The 17,948-nt window shown below is 38.4% G+C and overlaps 1 protein-coding gene across 1 annotated transcript; it reads right to left on the bottom strand.

Moving 5' to 3' along the window:
- Positions 1 to 547: 547 nt before the first annotated feature.
- On the bottom strand, positions 548 to 2,068 carry LOC122017305 (UPF0481 protein At3g47200-like). The gene is made up of 2 exons (XM_042574876.1): positions 1,395 to 2,068; positions 548 to 1,301 (listed from the first exon to the last, which is right to left on the bottom strand). The coding sequence occupies exons 1-2, from the start codon at positions 2,050 to 2,052 to the stop codon at positions 628 to 630; spliced, it is 1,332 nt and encodes a 443-aa protein (XP_042430810.1). The 5' UTR covers positions 2,053 to 2,068; the 3' UTR covers positions 548 to 627.
- Between the last annotated feature and the right edge of the window lie 15,880 nt (positions 2,069 to 17,948).

Genomic DNA, 17,948 nt, shown 5'->3' with positions numbered 1-17,948 from the left:
AGGCGCTGATGTTTTGTTGTCTCATCTCCGTGCACACAAGATTAAGAGAGAGCCTCTCCATGAAATGAAAAGGGTCTTCTACCAATTAACAATCGAGTCATTATTCCCGCTCGCCATCTCTACAGCTTTCAGACATGATCATTTCTAAAGGTTCCTAAAGGTATGTTTTAACTTTAATTTATGTATTCCTTCAAAAAGCATAAGACTCACATCTCATATAACCATTATATTAATATCTCCATTTATTAACAATAACACTCATGAATTATTGTTTTATATTAAATAAATAAATACATTTTTAATTTTATTATTGCACATTAACTCCGTTCAAAGAAGAAGTGTTGTAACATCCATCCCTATTAATTGTAATATCATTTTGGTGTTATAACAACTTTACATGTAAATGTTCTAAGAGCTTAATATATATAGATATATAAACTTGATTAAAACAAATAACCAAACTTTATTAATAAAGCTCCACAACGTGATGATTGTTGTCGGAGTTTGTGTTGACACTCACAGAGAACACTATCTCTCCATCTCCATCTCCATCTCCATCTCTTTTAGAAACCATCTCCATTTCTTTTAGAAAAGAACTATTTCCGAAACAACAAATTACAAGTTGACTTACTGATGAGTTTTGTTGACTTGTAATTTATAATTTATAATTTGTAATTTGTAATTTTTAATAGTAAAAGTGAGTTGCACGACCGCCATGGTGAAGAACAAAAAGGCTGCAGCAAATGAGATAAATGACCAAGGAGTACGGAAGTATTTATAAATCAGCTCCGCCCACCAGCTCTTCCATATGCTGTTACTGTGTGCATTGACCTCCTTGACGACTTGCGAAAGGTAGCATTTGTCGCTGTCGACCACCACCTCCTTGCAAAGACTGTTGAAGAGACGAGCGACTTGTCTGTTGCTGCCGATCCCGCTGATGATGATGTCGTTTCGCTGGAGTATTTCGACATCTGCAGCAGTGTGAATGATGCAAGACATGAAGAAAACATAGGCCGTGAAAGGGGCGCCGACATCGGCGATGTTCCTAATATCGCACTGTTCCAACGCGATGAGATTCCTGAAGAGAATGTTGGTGTCATCGTCGACCTCAAACTGGGGGATCGTTAGCACCCCTTTTAGGAACCCTTTCTCGAAAGTGATGCCCAACAACTGAGCATCTGTGGGGCTCTTATTCCTCCTGAATTTGATTCTTGTCTCCTCCAGTCGAGTCGCACTCGGAATCCATCCCAGCCTCGTAATCGACTGATGACGATCAGTTCTCTCCGTTGCAGCCGAGTCTACTGTTGCATGAGAAACAGCACAAATACAACTATTTATGTTTGATGGCACCACCCCTAAATAAAAAAGATGGAGAATATGGTGGATATGAGAACCATTAGGTACTTGTGATATCTTACTATCCAAAAAGCCACTGAAGAATTCACCCAGCCAGCTCTTTAGCTTGCCGCGCACGCCTGGATGACCAGTAAATGCGGAGTCGAACAAGGTCTCGATCAAAAAGAAGGGCAGTTGATTCTCCAACAACAACATGTCTCGTGCCACTATTATCTGTGATCGTTGCTCACTCATAAAGACCAGGTTTTTTATTCCTTCCGGACTCTTCTTCCACAGCCACAAAATCTCGATGACAAACACACAGTCCAACAGCATCATCGTCACAAACTGATTTTCACATATGCCGATCATCGATTGCGTTGGGTAAGCATTGCGAGCTCTAGTTTCGTTGTCCTTGATTACCTTGAGATAATACTTGAGATCCTTGGACCGGTCTTGATCTAGCAACTTATTGAGCAACGACCACTTGTGTTGTTGATTCATGGCTCGAAGGTGGGGCTTGTGATAATGGTACGGCCCGAGTGACACAATCTTTGGCTCGTAGGCCTTAGGCTGAGCATCTCGTAAAATTTTTGAAACTTCAAACATTGTTGGCTCTTGTCCACTTACTCTTACATTTTCATGTTTTTTAATGACCGATAGTCTATACTTTAATTTTTCTACCCATTCCTCATCTAAGTTGGTTGCACCACTCATCTTTAATTATTTTTTATTACCTATAACAAAAAAAAGTTCATCAAAAAAAGTATATGTCTATATAATAATTAGCAAAGCTTATTTGTTGTCATATTTGCTAGAATATAATTGAATTAAAATTGATGAATTCGTTAAATTAATAATAATTAGATATTTTATTAGTCAAAATAAATTTGATTTTTTTTATTTTAATGTAACAGACAATTAGTCAAACCAATGGCAAATCAAAATTGTATAATGATTTAGTCATGAATTCCAATCCAGTAAAAAAATCAAATTAAATTAAATTTTATTCTGATCTAATCTTTTTAATTTTAATAATTGAGTGATGAATGCTGTCTTATAGTCAAATAAATTGCATATACAAAATAATATTTTTTTTTTCTGTTTACAATAATTAGTAACTTTTTAAAAATATATATATTTAGCAAGTATTAAAATAAATTATGTATTTTAAAAATAATAAAAAAATGATTTGAGCTACTATTTCATTTATAACATATAAATTTTATGAAAAATAAAAAAATATATTTAAGAAAAGATGATGATAAAATAGGAGATAGAGTCCAATTGAGATAAACATGGTTATTGTTGTTGTTATAATTTTTAAGAAAATAATAACTTTAACAATTAACTATACCTTCAATAATTAATTTAACATTATTTTAAATTAAATATATTTTAATTTAAATTTTAAAATTCTATTCTTATTTAAATATAAATTTATATTAACCTAATAAAATTTAATTTTCGAAGTTTAATTTCCATTTAAATACAAATTGGTACCCAAATAAAACTGGCTAAAATATGAGAAATATGAATAATGTCTCATCTAAAATCATAATTTCTAAAACCGATTTATTTAAAAAAATTGGAGAAAATAATAGCTCTTTTTTGCTTTATAATTATCAAATAAATAGTGTGTGTGTATATATATATATACTTTTAAATGTTTTTTACTTTCAATTAATATTGAAATCAAATAGATAAAATCAATATGGAGACACTTGGAGATATTGAAATATTTACTATTACCATCATTTAATTTATTGATTTTTCAATATTTTCAATTTTGCATATCAATAATGAATTTTTAATAGATATACAGTGTAATAATCAAATAAAAAGCTATATGGAGTGAACTTCATTTTAATTCGACTATCCTGATTAATTCAGAATTTTAATGGATCATATGCAAATGAAATTAACTACATTAATTTAATCAAAAGTATCAGAATATAAATACCTGGTGAAACTGCATATTCCCATCTTGTACAGCATCAAATAATCAACAAAATTTATAGAAGCAACAGATTAATGATGAATCATCAACAAAAAAAAAAAAATTAAGGTAGAAAAGGGAGAAGAACTTATAAGCCTTCGTCAGAATGCACATTTGCTCTCATAAATGAACCCAATATATATATATAGTCATGCATTGCTTCCATCAGATTAATTTATTGCCAATAATATTTATCATGCTTAACCAAGTAAATGATAAAAACAATTATTTTGAAACTAAAAAAAGGAAGTAAAATAATACTTGAAGGCGACTCAAATAATATTTATACTGCAAAGATTTGTTCAAATTAATAGTAAGACAATACATACATATATATTTATATATATTATAAATTTAAAGTGTTTAATGTAGTCAAAATTTATGCATGGTGGGACATTAATATGTTTCCTTAAATATTTAATATTATTTAAACCATTTATTAAATTGCTCAGCAATTTAAATATCTACATTAGAATAGATATATAGATATTAACCAATAATGAACTACCTAACATATTCTTAAATATGCAATAACATTTCAATTTAAGTTGACTTTGGTTTATAAAAAAGATCGCTATAGCTTTTTATAAATACACTTGCACCAAATAAAAAGTTGACTTTGATTCATTCAAATAACTTCATTTCCTTTTATATTTATGCTTGGGCAAGATTAAATCCCGTTGACTATTATTTATGGACTAGGAATGTTAAACTAAACCAGATGGCCATTTAAATTATACTGAAATTATTGGTTTAGTTCAGTTTAATTGAGCTTATGAATTGAATTAATATAATATTATTTTCTATGAAAATACAATGGAATTATTTTAACGGTATAAAAAATTGCTTTATATCTTATCACACGTTACCTCTCTTCCTCTTCACGTAGAAATTTGTTGGATGTCCTGGAGCTACAATGCAATGATAAGTAATGGAATGTACTTGGTAAAAAGTTCAAATTACTTATAATGTTGGACTGTCAACTAAAACTCATCTATGCTTTTAAGTTTACCTTAATAGTTGGTAAAAAAAATTATTGGATCAAACTAGTTACTTTTAAGATTAGTTGGATTGTAAGAGTTGGATATCTAAATTATATAAAAAATAGAAAGTTGATAGTTAAATTAAAACTAAATTTATATTGTAAAGTTAAAAATAAAAGGTATAATTTGGATAAAATGAATTAATAACATACAAACTTTCATGTTGGTATTGAATTTGAGAAATATGATGGCCAGAAATTGTAAATTTAAAACTTATATATATACATAAAACAAATCAGGAAAATAGTAAAGAATTATTAGCGACGAAATTATATTTCGTAGCTAAATAACATTATTTGCAACTAAATGTAGTATCGATGCAAAATTTCTTTGTAAAAAAAAATATACGTTGGCGACGAATTAATTCGCCGCTAAAATGTTTGCGACAAAAGGTATATATTGCATCACTAATCATTTGTTTAGAGACGAAAAATTATAATACGTTGCAAATAATTAACGACGGAATACCCAAATTTTGTCGCAAAACTAGATTAGCGACAAAAAGTATATACTTCGTCGCTAATAACCTTTATTAACCCTAAGTTGGCCCCCCTACCCCACGCCGCACCTTTCTTCTCCCAACGTACTCACCTCGGCGACTCTTCCCTTCCGGAGACTCTTCCCCTGGCGCCCTACCTCCTACGGTGAGACCCCCTTGACGCCGCATCGAATGCCCCAACTCTTCACTCCTTCTGGCGAGGCGACTCTTCCCTCCTCCCTGCTCCGGCAATTGTCGCCCTATTTGTTATTGCTATGGATTTGTGTTCTTCCTCTTGAACGAGCTTCACATCAGTTCTTTTCACAAAATAGGTTCGTAATGTAGCATTTATTATACTCGTACCTCTTTGCGTCAAAGCTTGCTCTTTTTCAATCAAACCACATACACTGTTCTACTTCTTGTTCCTTAGCTTTAGTTTTTGATTTGCTTCGAAAGTACATAGTACGTAGATGGAGGAAGATAATGTTAATTTCACAAGAGGAGTGAGCATGAATTGAAACTCGAAACCTTCTAAACCTCACCTAGTTTTTATGGGAAGATGACCGAGAGTAGTCAATGTCAAGTGCAGAAAAAGAGAAGGAAGAGGGCATATAGTGATTTTACGTGTTGTTGTTCGGGAAGGCAACCTCCCATAAAAGAAATTTGGTTTCAGAGTCTATCCAAAAGATTCTCATATTGGCTTTCATCTTTCTCCCAAGCATACTTGTGCAAAAGGCCTATGCACTGTCTTCTGGAACAAGAACCTTGGAAGCTCTTCATTAATTAATTCATGTGACAAGGTAGTCACTACAAAAATAACACTGAATACCGACTGAATTTTTTATCATTATTCCGTACGTAATTGGGATTATCAATGGAATAACGATGAAATTTATGACATCAGAAGTAATTGCGTCGAAAATATAATTTATCGACAGAAATGATATTAAGTAGGTATTCTCCGACAGAATATAAATTTCTATCAGTAAATTTTAACGACAGAACAAATATTCCATCGGTACCTAGGAGACGGAGGATAACGGAATTTACTGATGGAATTTACAATTCTGTCGCCAATTACCGACGGAATCGTGCTTTCAATCAATATTGCATCAAAAATTTCTGTACAGATTCGATATTTTTCTGGCAGAATGATTATTTCTGTCAGAAATCACCAACATAATCATAATTCAGTTGGTAATTTTTAATAAAAATTTTGAAAGACCCTCTTTTATTTAGAACATATCATGTTTACAATTTTCATATCAATAAAATTATCACAAATGATGGCAACACAAACACAATCCACACATAAATCACAATCCATACAATATTCTCACAAATACAATATGCTCACAACATACAAACAATCAAACTATCGAAAATTCAATACAAAATACAATAATTGTCCAAATATCCAAAATAAAGTATAAAACACAAGCATAACTTTCCAAATACAAAATACTCACAAGCTTAACTATCCAAAGTGAATGACAAGTAAAAGGCAAATACAAAATATCCAAAATACTTACCATAATACATCTCCTACACATATATCTAAATATAATCCTGTGAAAGTTAAATACAAGATATTATGATCAGAATGAATCAATGCAAATGTAATATATAACTAATTCTACACATAAAAAAAGTACCTGAATTATATTTTTGAATATGCAATGATGGTGATAATGGTGAATGTATCGGACTCCTGAAAAAATGTAATACAATTTAAGATAAATATCTAATAATATCTAAATAGAACAAATATATTTTACTTAATTAATGTATGAAAAATTAAAATAAAATCAATTTATAAATCTCAAAATAATCTAATCATCAGCAAGGTCTGATGGGTCTCGAGTCTCATGTGACTCAATACCATACTATGACTGGCGCTGCTGTGACTGGTCTCATTTAGCAATGACTGCTCGCATCTGGGCCAATGTCTACTCCTGAGCAACCCACCTCTCCTCCCACCTATGATCCATCGTAGTCATGTGAGTCTTCAATTCTTGATTTTCTTTTCTTAATGACTCCACCCCAGAAGAAGAAGAGGAGGATGTAACGACCCGCCTTCTACTGACTAGGCTGTGAGGCCGATCGCTACATTATGCTGTGCTAAATTACTATTGCGGAAATCTGGAATGATTAAAATTTTACTAAACTGATTACTGTAAAATTCGAACTTAATATTCTAGGTGTACCTAGGAGTTGTACACATGCTAGGGAAGATAATCTATGCCTCTCGGATGTCCTGCTAGCTGTAATCAGATATTTTAATCGATCCATGAATCGATTGGGCTATCGGATCGATCCAGTGATCGATCCAGCTTGATACCGGCACGGAGAAAACTCTGGATCGGTCGGTTGACCGATCCATAAACTACCTCGCTTCTGTATGCAGCTGGATCGGTCTACCGACCGATCAGTGAGCTTTGTACTTCTCTGTTCGCATCTGGATCGGTCGGCTGACCGATCCATAACAGACGCTAACTCTCTGTTCGCGACTGGATCGGTCAGCTGACTGATCCAGTGGCACGACTCCATTCTGATCGATCTGTAGATCGATCTGGGTTTCTGATTTCGAACCAGAACCCCTGATTTCAGCACTATTTCGTGCCTCAATCACATTACATGTTCTAAGATGGCTAGGAAACACTCTAACAACCACAACTAACATTTTAACATCATAAAGAACAATGTTCTAAGCATAATAGAGTGCATGGTTAACTAATTCATAGCGATCAACATACTAAAGTGCAAATTGCTAAAACACTAAAAAGTACTAATGTTTAAACAAAGCTTGCTAGAGTCCCTAAGATCTTCTTTCCAAGTTCCTGCCCACACACATCTTCGTAGCATTGCCCTTCAGCCTCCGCTAGTCCATCTTTCCTTTACCTTTATCTGCAGTATAAGGAAAAAGTATCTGTAAGCTTTCGCTTAGTAAGAAACCATCTACCTCACTAAAACATGCATACGATGCAATTTATGATTTTAAAACATGCTATTTGAAAATACATACTGAATGTGCTAAGCATGGCATGACATACAACACATAGAAAGCTAACTGATCATGGCATACTATCATCTAAAACAGGTGTAATAAAACTGAACATAGAACTATCAAACATAATCATAAGAGTGAACTGAACTGAAGCATGAACTGAGCTAATTCTATCAAATGCTAGAACTGTACTGATTTCACCTAGCTATTTTGTGGGAGTTTAAAAACTATATACATATAATAGGTGAAAATACATAATCATGCTGTTGTTTGGGCCCGGCTGTTGGAGCAATCCCGATGGTCCACGGGACCATGTGTTTTGGTATTTGGGCAAAGGGTTTAAGTTAGGTTCACCCTTGTATTTGATATGTGTATTTGAGTTGTGCAGGTTTGCAGGATACACATGTGACTCAGGTTGATGGCTTCGGGTCCGGTGAAGGATGGAGCATCCGAGGGACCGTGGACAAGACAGCGAGGACAAGAGCCGAGGGAAGCGACTTCGAGGCATACGCGAAGGATGGCATTGGGTACGAGCCGCGGGCTTGAATGCATCCGAGGGACGAGAGCCAAAGGAAGTAGGCTTGAAGGCAAAAGGTCAAAGCTGCAAAGGAAGAATCAAGTGAGTCATAAGGGTGAGGTGTAGGGCACCAGAGATTGTACTCGGAGTAAAATCCTAGTTTTAGGGTTTTACTTGTGGCGATCTTGTAGCGTCAGCGATCTTGTAGCGCCATGCAAGATCTTGTAGCCGATCGCATGTTTTAGCGATCATTGTGCGATCGCGATCGGGCAGTGTGGAATCGAGTCGTTGGGATGTAACGGTCGAATTTCCACAGAGGGCAGTCGACTGCATGTTTTAGCAGTCGACTGGTAGGCGGGGTTTTCCAACCCGTGGCCTATAAAACCAAAGCTTGGGAGCTTGGTTTGAGTTGACGAAATAGAGGTGGTTAATCTCTATTAGTAGTCTACTTGTGCCCTAGCGTCAAAAGAGTTCTTGTGAGGGTTGTGGTGAGGTTTCTCCACCCACAAGGAGCTACGTGAGCTAGCCGGAGTTTGCCGGGGAGTAATCCACCGAAGGATCGGGATCGTCCACCTCAAGGACAAGCCGTGGAGTAGGAGCCCTAATCTCCGAACCACGTTAAACGAACGTGTCATTGGTTTGCTTGTTCTTTCCTTGTCTTTAGATTAGCTTTAGTATTCGTATTTGTATTCTTTGTATTCCGCTGTGCTAACGAATACGTAGGAAGCAACGATTTGGGGGCGCCGTCTATCCAACCCCCCTTCAAGCCGTCCGATCCCCAACAAGTGGTATCAGAGCGAGGCCGCTCTCCATTGGACTAACCGCCAAGGAAGCAAAGATGACCGGCTTGATTGAACCGCCAAAGCTTGAAGGTAGAAGCTTATGGGACATCACATATTGGATGATGAAGATGGAGGTCTTCTTCAACACGGATTGGAACACCATGATGGTGGTCAAAGAGCCGTTTGAAGTCCCGAAGGACAAGAAAGGGAAGAAGCTCCGACCACGACATTGGACGGAGGAGCAAACCTCTCGGTCAAAGGCAAACGACAAGGTAATATCTATATTAATTGATATTTTGCCTTATGACGTAATGAGCCTTGTAGGTAAATACGAGAATGCTCACGATTTATGGAGCAAGATAAAGAAGGCTCAATGGGAAGAACCTATGCATACACAAGAAGAAGAAAAATCCGAAGAAACGGATGAAGAAGCTCAAGTAGAGGAGGAGCAATCGGAAGGTGAAGAGCACTCAACTTCCGAGGAGAAAGAGGAGAAGGATGAAGAAATGCCATCCACTAGTGTGGATGAGGAGACATCCTCAAAGGTTGAAGAACAATCCAAGACAAGCGAAGAAGAAGAAGTCTTGGAAATCAACCTAGCAAGCACCTCCACCGAAGTGAAGTCAAAAGACCATATCATTTGCTTCAGGTGCAATGAGAAAGGACACTACAAGAGTAGATGTCCTATGGGAAAGAAGAAGGTAAATCCTAAACCCGTTCAAGTTAATTTAAACACTAACAAGGGTTGTAGGAATAAAGAAATCCAAGGAAAAAGGATGCGTATCATATGCTTCACGTGTGGGGAGAAGGGACATTACCACACAAAATGCCCCAAGAAGAGGGAGATCAAGAAGCTTGCGCAATTAAAGAAATGGGAGAAAGAGAAGAAGAAGAAAAGCTCAAGTCAAGGGGGAGCTTCAAGGGTAAGGGAGGTATACCCTAATTTGAAGTGTAATTCAAATTCAAATTCTTATGTTCCCATGCATGTTAGGAAAAATAATGTTAATCATTATATGCCCATGCAAAATTTTGGATTTAGATATCATGATCGGAATAGGGTAAATGTGGATCATAACCCTAGGAAATCTATGCATGATAAATTTAGAAATGGTAGACCTAAGGAGACCCAAGGCATTAATCCCAAGAAGGGGAGACATATGCCTAGAAAGGGTAGGTCTAGGAATGTCCAAGGTGGACATGTTGACTCTAGGTTTAGGAACCTAGAAAGGGAGAACCAAGCTTTGAAGGCAAAGCTTGATGGTTTGGAACAATTCCTTAAGAGATTCACTATTGGATCTAAGGGATTAAACATGGTGTTGGGTAGTCAAAAACCCAACAATGATAGATCGGGTTTGGGATACCGATCTAGTCTCTCCATGGCCAAGGAGAGATCATATGCAAAGGTGGCACATGATAAGGGCAAGGGAGTGTTGTCCAAGGCCAATGAAAAGAAATATGCTAGGGTTGCATATGATTATGGCAAGGATGATGTGTCTAAGGTCAAGAAGATAAGGAGATCTTCTAAGGGACATCATTGTGGTTTAGCCACAATAGATGAGTCACCTAAGGAGGTGGCTAAGGTTAAGAGCTCTAGGGGGAGCTCAAAGAGTCAATTTGGGACCCATGGCCAATGGATCTCAGGTGGGTTCTACTTGGGGGTCTAGAGAAGCCATGGAGTGTGCCAAATGGTTTAGAGACGGATTTGAGTCTCAAACCTAGGGATTTGGCACACATGGATTGTGTTTCATGCAAGAAATATGACATTTGGGGTCATATAGCATGATAATTGGTTTTGAATGTATAGATGCCATATAAACCAATGCTAGGGATGCATTGTGGGATGGTATGGGCAAATACATCAAAAGGAAGCCAAAACTAGGACTTTAGGTCAAGGTTCAATTGAACCATTTAGCTAGTTTTGGATTTTGTGTCAATCTTGGGATTGGTGATAGATACATTTTTGAATGTATTTTTCCCAAGTAGACATGGGTAAAACAGACCTCTCCACAAAATTTGGGAATTTTTGGAGGTCTGTGGAATTTCTGGTGCATTTCTGAAATTGGGTCAGAAATGCTGAAAAAGGCTGAAAAACTGTGCAGTCGACTGGCTGGAAACAGAAGCATTCTGTTCGCTCGACCAGTAGCGATCAGTCGACTGGTACTTCTTGCAGTCGACTGATATCAGTCTGAAATTGTCTTCAGCACTGAATTTTGACCAAGTCAACTCATACAAGTGTATGAAATCCATGGGGGATTAATACATGAGTTTAGGGTCAATTGGAATGACAAGTTTTCAACAATTGGGATATTGTTGGAGGACTTTTTGGATGTTAGGCAAAGGGGGAGAAGTAAGGTTTAGTTGGGAAAACCTGAAAGTGCCTTTGCGTAGGGGGAGCCTTGGGATAGGTTCTTAAAAAAAAACCTGTTGTAAAATTCCTAACTCAATGGGGAGCTTAGGTGTAGGGGGAGCCTTGTGATAGGTTCAAATGCATTGATTTTTATACGGCGGTTGCCAAGTGTGTAGCCTTGGCAACGTAAGTCCATTTGGCGTTGTAAGTCCAAGTGTGTAGCCTTGGCATCGTAAGTCCATTCGGCGGTTGCCAAGTGTGTAGCCTTGGCAACGTAAGTCCATTCGGCGGAGTAAGTCCAAGTGTGTAGCCTTGGCATCGTAAGTCCATTGTATTAGCATGTTTATTTGCTATTTGTTTTCCCTAACTTAAACGTATTGCCAAACACCAAAAAGGGAGAGATTGTTGGAGCAATCCCGATGGTCCACGGGACCATGTGTTTTGGTATTTGGGCAAAGGGTTTAAGTTAGGTTCACCCTTGTATTTGATATGTGTATTTGAGTTGTGCAGGTTTGCAGGATACACATGTGACTCAGGTTGATGGCTTCGGGTCCGGTGAAGGATGGAGCATCCGAGGGACCGTGGACAAGACAGCGAGGACAAGAGCCGAGGGAAGCGACTTCGAGGCATACGCGAAGGATGGCATTGGAGTCCCCCGGGCTTGAATGCATCCGAGGGACGAGAGCCAAAGGAAGTAGGCTTGAAGGCAAAAGGTCAAAGCGCGCAAAGGAAGAATCAAGTGAGTCATAAGGGTGAGGGTACGAGTGCACGAGAGATTGTACTCGAGTAAAATCCTAGTTTTAGGGTTTTTTGTGAGCGATCTTGTAAGCGTCTTGTAGCGATCGTAGCGCCATCGTGGCAAGATCTTTGTAGCGCGATCATTGCATGTTTTTCGTGCCGATCGCGCCGATCGGTGGCGTGACAGTGTGGAATCGAGCCGTTGGGATGTAACGGTCGAATTTCCAGAGGGCGTCGATGGCATGTTTTAGCAATGACTGGTAGGGGGTTTTCAACCGTGGCCTATAAAACCAAAGCGTGGGAGCTTGGTTTGAGTTGAAATAGAGGTGGTTAATCTCCATTAGTAGTCTACTTGTGCCCTAGCGTCAAAAGAGTTCTTGTGAGGGTTGTGGTGAGGTTTCTCCACCCACAAGGAGCTACGTGAGCTAGCCGGAGTTTGCCGGGGAGTAATCCACCGAAGGATCGGGATCGTCCACCTCAAGGACAAGCCGTGGAGTAGGAGCCCTAATCTCCGAACCACGTTAAACGAACGTGTCATTGGTTTGCTTGTTCTTTCCTTGTCTTTAGATTAGCTTTAGTATTCGTATTTGTATTCTTTGTATTCCGCTGTGCTAACGAATACGTAGGAAGCAACGATTTGGGGGCGCCGTCTATCCAACCCCCCTTCAAGCCGGCCGTCCGATCCCCAACACCGGCAACTGTACTTTGCTATGCGCGCATCCCTAACTAGACCCGGGTTTGCAAGTCCCGAATTTAGCAGGGTTACTAGGTTAGCTGAACCTCGGGACAACTGTGGGAGCCCAACCCAATGGATATCTAATCCAGTACAATGCCACTGAGAAAGTAAAATACTGAACATAAGCTAATAAATTCTTGTCTTGCTTTTACTAGGTTGTCTAAACCCAGAATTAGGTATCTAAACCTAGAGGCGACTGTGGGAGCCCACCCGTGGGACATCTGGTCCTGTAAAAGCTGAAGCAAGACTAAATAGGCTGTGTAAATGCTTCTAGTGCATTTGTCCAAGCTAATGAAATGCCTAATTTGCATTTTAGCTGTGCTAGTAATTTAATCGAACACTTGGTATGCGCTAATTCGCATCCTTTGTGCCGAAAAGCTATATACTACAAAACTAAAACATGGAATTCACACGGAAGCTACTTGTACTGCAGGTGAGGAGTTTCTTACCTCCTGCTTGAAGTTTCTTACGATTCTAATCGCTAGATTTCCGGTGGGGAAGATCCTTTCGACGATCTCCTTGCGTCTACACGTTCCTCTCGCGGAGGGGAGCGTCCTCGTGTCGAAGTCGTCGCCGGAAAGTGCCCTTGGAACCCTTGGGACAGAACCCTTGCTTGTTCTTGTGGTTGGCGCCGAGAGAAGGAGAGGAGAAGGGAGGGTTGCGGCGTGGCTAGGGTGAGGAAAAGAGAAGTTGTCGATTAAAATCCTATCTCCCCACTTATTAATTCCTATTTATATTAAGGGATTAATTCCCCCAACTCTAATTTAAATAAAATTATTTTCCTTTCCTTTCAGCACGGCCCTGCTGGGTTCATCCGGTTACTAAAGCTATCTATAAGTCGTAGGACCCAATAGGTCTCGGGTTCAATTCCCGCGTAGGCCATTTTACGGTCCTATTTATTTTTGCTACTTCCGTTACTCTAAAAATTCTGTAAAAATATCCTAAAATTCCAGAAAAATCATAGAATATTTCTAAAATAGTTTTGAGAATTTTCGGGCGTTACAATCCCCCATACCTTATAAAAAGTTCGTCCTCAAACTTAGAATAATTCTGGGTACTTCTGTCTCATGCTGGCTTGCCTCTTCTGCTGTGTGATTTTGCCAAATAACTTTGACTAATGGTACTTCCTTGTTCCGCAATTTCTTAACCGCTCGGTCTATTATCCATAGGTTGATTATCATAGCTGAGGTCTTGGCGGATCTGTACCGACTGATCACCTGGGTGGCATCCGGGTATGCTTCTTCAAAGATAGAGACATGAAATACGTTGTGGACGGTGACATTCTGCGGTAGCTCTAACTCATATGCTACCTTGCCCACTCTTCTGCGATAAGGTATGGTCCCACATATCGGGACTTAGTTTGCCCTTCTTCCCAAACGCATCACTCCCTTCATGGGAGCTACTCGAGGAACACTATCCCCAACCGAGAACTCTAAGGGTCTGCGTCGTGTAGCTAGCGGCTCTGAGCTGTCTCTATCCTCTGGCGGATCTGCTGTATAACTGTTGTGGTATCTGCCACTAGATCTGTCTGAAGCTCTAGTTCTTTCTGTTCACCACTCTCATACCAGCAGATTGGAGATCTACACCTCCGCCCATAGAGAGCCTCGTAAGGTGTCATACCGATAGCGGCCTGATAGCTGTTGTTGTATGCAAATTCTGCTAAACTCAGATATTTGCACCAACTTCCCTTGAAATCTAGGGCACATGCTCGGAGCATATCCTCGAGTACCTGATTTACTCGCTCCGTCTGTCCATCTGTCTGCGGATGGAAGGCTGTGCTAAACTTTAACCTCGTGCCCAAAGCTGTCTATACACACTCCCAGAAGTGTGACGTGAACCTGCTGTCTCTTTCCGAAATAATGGTTCGTGGGACTCCATGTAATCTAACGATCTCCTTGAGATACAACTGAGTTAGCTGTTCCATGGAATAGGATATCCTGATGGCTAAAAAGTGGGCTGATTTAGTCAACCTGTCGACTATTACCCAGATGGTATCAAAACCGTTCGTAGTTCGGGGTAGTCCCACTATGAAATCCATAGAAATGTCTTCCCACTTCCATTCTGGAATCTGGATGGGCTGCAAAACTCCTCCTGGTCTCTGATGTTCTGCCTTGACCCTCTGACAGGTTAGGCAGGTGCTGACATATCGAGCGATGTCTCTCTTCATCCCGGGCCACCAAAAACGCTTCTTCAAGTCCTGGTACATTTTGGTGGAGCCTGGATGCATCGAATAGGGAGTCTTGTGAGCCTCATCTAAAATCTTCCTTCTGAGTTCCTCCTGATCTGGAACACATAATCTGTCGCCAAAATACAGCACCCCGCTAGCTGACACTCTGAACTCTCCGCTTTCTGTTCCTGCTAATCCTTGCTTGATTTTCTGAATTTCAGGATCCTGTTCCTGAGCTGTCTGGATGTCACCAAGCAAGGTAGACTCTAATGTCATAGTAGAGAGCTGTCCGACTATGAGTTCGAGACCGAAATCTGTGATCTCTTTCTGTAGGGGCGGTGACATGGCTGCTAGAGATAATAGGGCAGCACTGGACTTTCTGCTAAGGGCGTCTGCTACCCTATTTGCTTTTCCTGGGTGGTAGAGGATATCTATATCGTAGTCCTTGACCAACTCTAGCCATATGCGCTGCCGCATATTCAGATCCTTCTGAGTGAAGAAGTACTTCAGACTCTGATGATCTGTATACACTCTGCACTGAGCTCCATACAAGTAATGTCTCCAAATCTTGAGAGCGAACACCACTGCTGCAAGCTCAAGGTCATGAGTAGGATAGTTCTTCTCATAATCCTTAAGTTGTCTGGAGGCATAGGCGATCACCTTGCCATCTTGCATCAGCACTGCTCCTAGTGTTAGAGTGTATACTAAAAGCCTAGCTTTTGGTATAAATATTTATCTAGAAATAAGAATCACATTGGTCAAATGTTTACATTTATGATAAATGTAGTTGTTCAATTAATTTATATTGTAGATAACATGGTGTGTGGTGTCACACACAGAGGATCATGTTATCAGTATCTTATAAATTATAAACAGTAGCTCACGACCATAATGGAAAGGAATAAACCATTGGAAGGTCGTAGTGTAATTAGGTATTAGTTTATCTTAACTATATAATTACACTAGTACACTTAGAGTGTATTGAGTAGGACCATTAGAGGTCGTTTCTTTTATACTGACTTTATAAAGAAACAAAGACCTCAGTTATTATGGAAGTGTGTGCTCTTAATCCTAATATAATAACAAGCACATATATTTGATATTTATTTCTTTAATTTATCAATGTGTGAGATTTAGTTCGATGAATCAATAAGCCCGATAAGTTGGGAAATGATATCACTTATAGTGTGTGTTGTTGATTATAGAAGGAAACTGTGTCCTAGTGATCTAGGTTGAGAATGTCCCCAAGAGGAGCTCATAAGGATTGTCATGTTAAACCTTACAGGTGGACTTAGTCCGACATGACGATGAAGTTGAGTGGTACTACTCTTGGAGCTAGATATTAATTAAGTGAGTTGTCAGTAACTTACTTAATCAGTGGACATTTGTTATCTTAAACACAGGGAGATTAACACACTCATAATAAGAAGGAGCCCAAAATGTAATTTGGGATTGGTGCGGTAGTTCAATAATAGTTCTTTAGTGGAATGAATTATTATTGATGAAATTAAGTTGTGTGTTCGGGACGAACACGGAATGCTTAATTTCATCGGGAGACCAAAACCAATTCCTCCTCTCGGTCCCTATCGTAGCCTCTAGTATATAGAGATTTATACCCACCGCATACCCACCTTCTTACCCATCCAATGGGGCCGGCCAAGCTAGCTTGGAACCCAAGCTAGGGCCGGCCTAGACCAAGAGGATGGGCCATGTAGGTGGCCGGCCAAAGCATGGGTCCCAAGCTTAGGTGGCCGGCCACTAGAATATTAAAAAGGATTTTTTATTAAAATTATTTCTTATGTGGATATCATGATTTTAAAAGAGAGTTTAAAAATTAAAATTTTCCTTTTATAGCTTTCTACAAAAGATTAAGAGAAGAGATTAATCTCTTTCCTTATTTGTAGTTTAAAAGGATGGTTTTAATTTTTTGGTTAAAACTTTGCTTATTTGAAAATCATCTACATGTTTAAAAGAAAGTTTAAAATTTGAAATCTTTCCTTATTTGTTGATTAAAGGAGGATTTTAAATTTTAAGAAAAACTTTCCTTTTTAGCCATGTTCATGATTTAAAAGAAAGTTTAAAAATTAAATATTCTCTTTTATAAGTTTCTACAAGAGATTAAGAAAAGATTTGATATCTTTCCTTATTTGTAGATTAAAAGAGATTTTAATTTTTAGAGATAACTTTCTTTTTATCCACATGTTTAAAAGAAAGATTTTAATTTATAAAATTTCCTTTTTATTAACCAATCATGAAGGGATTAAAATTATTGGAGAAATTTTTTATAAAATTTCCGGAAGCAAATAAGGAAGTTTTAATTTATGTTTAAAATTTTTTGCTTGGAGAATAGGTGTGCTCGGCCATTATAATTGTGAGAAGAAAATTTATTTTTAATTAAATAAATTTTTCCTTTTCATGGCAAAAGAATTAAGGAAGTTTTTATTAAAATTTCCTTATTTGCCAAAACCAAGGATTATAAAAGAGGAGGTAGAGGAGTCTTCAAGAGGTTAACTTCTATTCTATTTCTTTCCTCTCCTCTTTGGTTTTGGTGGCCGGCCCTATTTCTCTCCTCTCCTCTTGTTGGCCGAAACTCATCTCTTGGTGGAGCTTTTGTTTGTGGCCGGATCAAGGAAGGAGAAGAAGGAGAGAAAGCAAGCCTCGTCTCTAGCATCCCTTGGAGCATTGGTGGTGGCCGAAATTCTTCATCCTTGGAGGAGTTTATTGTGGCCGAAATCTAGAAGAAAGAAGGAAGGTGGAAAGGTGGTTCTCATCTCGGAAGATCGTTGCCCACACAACGTC

The sequence above is a fragment of the Zingiber officinale genome, chromosome 8B, assembly GCF_018446385.1.
Source record: "Zingiber officinale cultivar Zhangliang chromosome 8B, Zo_v1.1, whole genome shotgun sequence".
NCBI lineage: Eukaryota > Viridiplantae > Streptophyta > Magnoliopsida > Zingiberales > Zingiberaceae > Zingiber > Zingiber officinale.
The sequence above is the reverse complement of the archived record's forward strand: the minus strand, read 5'-3'. Positions and strand labels throughout refer to the sequence as shown.